This window comes from Peromyscus californicus, unplaced genomic scaffold, assembly GCF_007827085.1.
Source record: "Peromyscus californicus insignis strain IS unplaced genomic scaffold, ASM782708v3 Scaffold_5__1_contigs__length_169319896, whole genome shotgun sequence".
In the NCBI taxonomy this organism is placed as follows: domain Eukaryota; kingdom Metazoa; phylum Chordata; class Mammalia; order Rodentia; family Cricetidae; genus Peromyscus; species Peromyscus californicus.
The window spans coordinates 64,787,181-64,794,143 of record NW_026294573.1 but is presented as its reverse complement, the minus strand read 5'-3'; the positions used below and the strand labels follow the sequence as shown (position 1 = coordinate 64,794,143).

At 45.9% G+C, this 6,963-nt stretch overlaps 1 protein-coding gene across 1 annotated transcript in view; it reads right to left on the bottom strand.

The window, feature by feature from the left end:
* Positions 1-4,628: 4,628 nt before the first annotated feature.
* The window catches only part of Saxo1 (stabilizer of axonemal microtubules 1), a 31,584-nt gene continuing 29,249 nt past the window's right edge, over positions 4,629-6,963 (bottom strand). The window contains exon 3 of the mRNA XM_052715033.1: positions 4,629-5,629. Within this exon, the coding sequence (XP_052570993.1) occupies positions 4,629-5,629 (1,001 nt within the window). The remainder of the gene's footprint in view (positions 5,630-6,963) is intronic.

Here is a 6,963-nt window from a genome sequence, read left to right as displayed (position 1 = left end):
TCCCACAATGGGATTTACAACTTGGCTGTGGCAGAGGAACAGATCTGCATATGAAATCTCCCCACACACACACACACACACACACACACACACACACACACACACACACACACACACACACAGAGCCAACCCTGCCTAAGGGTTCTCTTTTCTGTCTCTGTGCCTGGGCACACATCTTTGGGCAAGGAGTTGGGTGGCAGATCCAAGATGCACTGTGTAAAGTACAAGTAAGTGGCTGTGCCTGAACTCCACTTCAAGGGTGATTTGGGCACCTTAATGGCTGCTGCTTTCCAGGTTCCTGCTTGGTTTTGAACAGCTCAAGTTTTCAAATAAGTGACCTTGACTATGGAAAGTCTTGCAACCTTTGCTAAAGAACTCCAGTTTAACAGTAAGCATTGAACTGTTCTTAGAAACTGTAAAATAAAGTCGTTTTTTTTTTTTCTTTAAACCCAGGAGAGCTCATAGTCCAAAGAAAAATTCCATTTCTTCATTTATAAGTCATCCATTGGCACATAAGCCAGATCTCAGTCATTTTTCAGGCATGTTGTGGGCCTCTAACTCTCAAGTTGCTATTTGCCTGCGTGAGGATGACTTGTGGGCTTCCCCATTTATGGCCCTGTAATGGAATGGATGGGAATTTGGAGAACCATGAGGTAACTACACCTTGCTTTGTCACTGAAAATGCTGGCCCTGAGCAGGTAAGCAGAAGCAGAGCAGCCAATACAAACTCAAGCAGAGGAGCAGGAATTTCGTGACTCTTTCAGAAAGACACACAGCTGGGTTTGCAGCCACTCTGGGGCTTGGCAAGGAAAAGACATCAGGATTTCTCATGTCAGTCTCTAAAGATCCAGAGGCAAGGACTGGGGGCACCTGGGGCTCAGGACAGGCCTGAAAGAAAATCCAGCTTATCATTGCTTTGATGCTTTTTCCAGCATGCAGCACATGTTCTGGAAGGTTCATGGGCTCCCGGGCTCCTCTTGCACCCCCAGGTAGGGAGGGGCCAAGCACCTGCTCGGAAAGCCACGTGCAAATTCAGGGTCTGCTCTGCCAAAGAAAACACCCCTCCTCCCCGCCCCCCCCAACTCCAGCATGTATGCTCAAAAGGGCCTCTGTCTGCCCTCCCCGCCCCCCACAGACCTGCTAAGCAGATGTGGGCTTGGGCGATAGCTAGAGGGGCTAGGGAGCCAGCAGTCAGTCTACAATTAGGACTGTGCTTGCCCCCACCTGCCTTGCCTGCTTGCTCTTGACAAGCACACAGCTGAGAAGCATCTTTCCTTCCAGCAGTCAGAAACATGAGAAAACCTTGAGGTTCCCAAACACTGTCGTCTAACTACACTGAGGGAAAGGGAGAAAAGGGGCACACTACAGAAACGTAAAATCCAGTCACCCAAACAGACCACGTCTTAAAGTGACGGAACGTGAGGACAAGTATTAACGAAAACCGGTAAGTCTTAGCTTCCATAGTACCAGAAAGTACTATGCAAGCTGCCAAGGGAGAGAAGCTATTAATAGGCCCACCTAGCTGGGACACCTATAACCAGCACAGCAAAATATCTGTACATGTGGGACTGCAATGGAGATTGCTGAATTTGCAAAAGCATTTTCAGATAAAGTAATTTTTTTAAAGATGCAACAAAAATAAAATCTGTGTTATTATAGCTTCCCTGTTGTCACCGTGACAGATATCTGAGTGGAGAGCAACATTTTACCTTGGGGACGGTTGGTTTTTGTTTGGGGGATTTGGTGCTGCTGTTGTTGCTGTTTCGAGACGAAGGCTATGTAACCTTAGCTGCCTTGGAACTCAGTGCGTAGACCAGGCTGGCCTCAAACTCAGAGATCTGCCTGCCTCTGCCTCTGCCTCCAGAGTGCTGGGATTAAGGGTGTGAGGCACCAAGCCAAGACCAAAGCCAACTCTTTTTCTTTCTTACAAGAGCCCAAATCCACTGTTATTTACTTACACTTCGTTGGTTTCAACCAGGAGAGGGACAGCATCACGTAGACTCTGTCCAGTGCCCTTTACTGGAAGGTGGCTTCAGATTTAACACGAACCATGCCACACCACTTTTTCCATGGCCCAAGTTACCCAGATTATTCCGGTTCTGTCTGGTTTGCCTAAGGGAGTCAAACAAACTGTGTTGTTTTTGCTTTGTACACATAAGCACATGTCCTGTAGAGCTCAGTTTCATCTCAGGCATAAACATCTTCAAGTTTAGGAAGAGCTGTGTACTCTCTTTAGTTCCAGAGACCTTGCTTATACCAGCAAAAATGGCTTTGTACCTCAGCCTTCCAGGCATATTTGCCTTTCGGTTATCCTGTTCCCAGCAGGCTGCTATGAGTGGCAAGATTTCGATTTTTCTCAATGAAGGAAAATGCATTTCTGCTCACAGCCTTGGTGGTTGCAGCCCAGAGTTACCTGCTCCACTGTTTCTGGCCCTGTGGTGAGCGGAACTTCACAGTGGTGCGTACAGGGCGGAAGGACCAAGTACCTAGGAAGCAAAAAGAGACAGAAAGGGCCTAGGGACAAAAACAAAGGTGTCAAGGACAGGAACGGAGTTCCTCTGACAGCAGTTCTCAACCTGTGGATCTCAACACCTTTGGGGTTCAAACAACCCTTTCAGAGGAGTCGCCTAAGACCGTCCTAAAATACAGATATTTACATTACGACTTCTAACAGTAGCAAAATTACAGTTATGAGGTGGCAGCATTGGGGTCCCCACAACATGAGGAACTGTATTAAAGGGCCACAGCATTAGGAAGGTGGAGAACCACTGCTCTAACAAGGCTCCAGCCCCTAAAGTTTCCACTGCCTTCCATCAACAGCCTATTCAGCTATGAATCCAATAATCCATTATTGAAATTAGAACCATCAGGATCCAATTACTTCCCAAAGGCTCCCACTTCTGAACACTACCACGTTGCATACCAAGTCCTCAATACATGAGCTTTGGGAGGATGTTTCACATCTGAGCCATGTGTCACACTAACCTTTTTAGTATTCTTCATTGACTTAGTAGATCCCAGTAAGCTTAGATATATGGTTTGATGTGGTTCATGGAGCCAGGAGGTCTAAGACACGGATGAATGATGCCGGCATTGTGGAATGCAGATCTGAAGTCAGAAAACTTAGATTACATGTTGACTTTGCTTCTTTCCTTCTCTGTGTGGCCTTGGACCATGCTTAACTGCTCTGAGCTTCCCTACCACCCATAAAGGTAGGTATCCAGACCTCAGACCAGCAAGAGAAATAAATGATACAGGCATCTGAAACCACTGATTAAAAACTAAGTTTGTGGTGAAGGTGCAAGGAAGGGGAACTTAAATAGCCCAGGCTAGGCATGAGCGCCATGGGCAGACTGGGTAGAAGAACAATTAGGCTCCTCACTGAAAAACCAATCTCTGAGCCTACACCAATTGTCTTAAGCTAAAATCCCACCTCCTCCACCATATCCCCAAGTTTCCAGGATCACACAGTATTTAGGGTTTCTGTGTTCTCCATGGAAAGCACATGAAGGTAAACAAGCCAACCTATAATTTATAAATTCAATGTGGAAAGACAGGTGGGTATGCCAGGTGTCAGTCTGCATCTTCTGCCCATCTAGGCCTGGAAAGAGAGCCCCCTTGAAATATCCTTCCCCAATCCCTCCTACTTCAACTTGACCTTAACATCAAAAGTTGGTTTTAGAAACTTTAGGTCCAAGAACTGTCCAGGGAAGACAGGCTTTGTCACAGATCTGGTCCACAGCTGTATAAGATAAGCAGGCTCAGAGTTCCCAGAAATCTGCACGGCCTGTGGCCATCCATTCTGGGCTCTGAGCATTTAGAAGATCCCACAGTTTCTGCTCACAGCTCTAGGGCAGCTCTCAACTGCCTAGTTGCCAAGTGGCCTTTCCTTCCCTTCTCCCTGAAACTAGAGCCTTCACTAATGTGAGAGAAGGTCCTCGTAACCATAGCATTCCAACAGGACCTCCTCCCTTTCCTTCTCCAAGGACTGAAAAGAACCACACCTAATCAGACATCATTATCCTTGCTGGTATATCATGCAGGAAATAAGTAGACAGATGCCCTGTGAAGAAGACCGGTACACAGAAAACCCAGACAAGACTTCAGGCTGGGCCCAAAGAGTCTCTTCTGTTGCTGAGATGTAATAAGTTGTTCATATGACATCTCTCTCGAAGTCCCACGCAGACCGCTCTCAGCACGGAAAGTACATGAGGGTGAACAAACCAGCCTACAAATTCAATGTCCCAAAATAAGGTTTATTCTCTGGCACGTCAACCTTGCCAAAGGTTCATCTCAATTCATACAATGCTTCAATTAGATCAAGATCATAGAAATGTCACTGAGATCATCTTTGATTCCGTGAGCAAAAGGGACCTGAAGGGGTTAAAGAGATACGGCAGAGGGAGGGAGGGCTACAGGGGGTTAACCAGCCAATGAGCACATGTCATTTTCCTTTATTCAAGTGATTCTCATGCTATTCAAATATCCTATAGTTGATAATAACATTTTTTCATTCTGAGGTAGGTGTTTTAATTTTTGTTGCTGTTTTGAGAAGTTCTTCTTCAACGAATAATTTTTAGTTGTCTACTTTTAAAGGTACCGTGCAATTTTTAAATAATTTTTCAAAGTCAGGCTGACACTTCCAGTTCATTCTGGCCAGACTTTGCTGCATCATGTATAGAAAGACAGCTGTTCTGCCTAGAACCTGTCTCAGAAATTGACCTATATATCCTGTGCCCCATAGCATCCACTTCCTCAAAGATGTAGCCAGGGGGCTCCGTGTATGATGCTGGGCATCTGCCCATTTCCTTGGGAGTAAAGCTAATAGAGTAAGTAGTCAGACCCTCCACAGGGATGTTTTGAGGGCCAACCCAGGCGGGCTTGTAGTTTTTAGTGGTGACAGGTGGGTGGGGCACATAACAGGTCTTAGTGGTCGTCTGGCAGTCCAAAGGCTCAACAGGCAGGCTCAGATGGTGAGTGGGTTTGACTGGCTTTGTCTGCACAGCTGCCCACTGCTTGTAGTCATCCTTGGTGGTGGTGGAGCTTTCAAAGTGGCCCCTGTTCTTAATGGAAGGTACAGGTCGGCAAGTTTGAGCTGGGAAACCCTTAAGGTATCTGTAATGGGTCTGCGTAGTTGTCAAAAGATCCATCTTCTCCTCAGGAAGGACGTAGGGAACAGGAGCTTTGGTGAATATCTGGGGTGTTTCCCAAGCTTGGAACTTATCTTGAAACTCAGTGCTGTTAGAGAAAGGTATATCTTGCGCAGGCAACTTGGCTGGAGGTTTGGAGCTCTTGGCGGGCTCCCCTAGGAGGCCTCGGTAGGACTCTTTGTGCGTGGTCAGGTTCTCAAAAGGGATGTCACAGGGTCTAAATTTCTCAGGCTCTCTAACAAAGCGCTTCTCCACAGGGTGGGGCACATAGCTCATCTTGTAGTTAGTTAGATCCTCCAAGGGGACATTATAGAGCTTTGGTTTGGCTGGAGGCTTACAGCTCACAGTAGTCACAAGGCCTTTTACAGTATAGTCATCCTGGTGTGTGGTTCTGTTTTCAAACCAGGTAGACTCTGGTCGGTACTTGTGTGGTGGACGAATAAGATCTCGTTTTGGTTGGTTCCAAGGTAAATAATCAGCTGAAATGAAAGAAGAGGTAATCACTGATCAATCAGGTCTCCCAACTTTCATGTGTTTTAACAAGCCCCAAAGCCATAAGCCAGTTTTCAATTACGATCTCTGATATAACAGAACAAAGTAGATCCCTGCCACCATCTCATGCATAAACTTGGTATTTCCACTTCATGGTGCTTGCAGCCTGCTGTGCAGAGAGACCAATTTACTAAAGATCTCATATGCCACAATGCTGTGCACAGAGATTTTAGAGACCTAAGGTTTGAATCTATTGCAGCAGAGAAGTCTGACCCAAAGGCAGCCCTCTACCTGTGCAGGGAAAAGGCTGCCTCTCACTGGCAGCGTGCATGGAAAGATGCATGTGGTATCCAGTAACACGGAGATTCACACAACCCACCACTGATGATCCACCAGCCCAGCCAAACCAGGTCTACCTAGTCAATGGCTACTTTTGTGTTCTTGTGATGCTCATGTCTAATCCACATACACCAAATATACTGCTCCAAGGGAATAAGAATATGCTACTGCCTAACGAGAGAGTTGCAATGGCTGCCTTGGCCTCAGTTCTCCGTATGTTAGTTCATTTTCTCTTCAGAACTCCCTAATGAAAATATTCATTTTATAGATGCAGAAATGGAAACACAGAGAATTAAGGAATTCATACCCAGATTACTCTGTCTGAAGTTTTAAAAAAAAGTGTGGGTTCAGACGCAGTTTCAGAAGCCATGGTCAAACCCACAGCACTCTTGAGAATATTATGTGCCAGCCAGTTACGCTAAGGCCTTTCCATACATAATCCTGTGACATCTTTACAGTCATCTTTTGTGATGATTATGATTTGTCTCTGTTGTGCAGGTTTCCAAAAGACAGTCTCAGAGAAACTAAAAGGCTTGCCTGAAAATTGAAGACATAGACCTGACTCTGCAGTCATGCATCCGAACATCCCCAGTCACAACAGGAGAACTACATTTCTAAACACAGACTGAGAAAGAATAACCCAGGAAAAATTGTAGAGAAGAGCTAACTTCAGGGTGTCTGAAGAATGAAGCTCTGCCAGCTGGATCAAATACATAGTCAGAGCAAGAGAAACCTCTATGGTAGGTGGGAATGGCTAAGATGTAAGGACTCGCCCCAAAAGAAATCTGCACTGCCGGGCGGTGGTGGAGCACGCCTTTAAACCCAGCACTCGGGAGGCAGAGGCAGGCAGATCTCTATGAGTTTGAGGCCAGCCTGGTCTACAGAGCGAGATCCAGGAAAGGTACAAAGCTACACAGAAAAACCCTGTCTCAAAAAAAAACCTAAAAAAAAGAAAAAGAAAGAAAGAAAGAAAGAAAAAGAA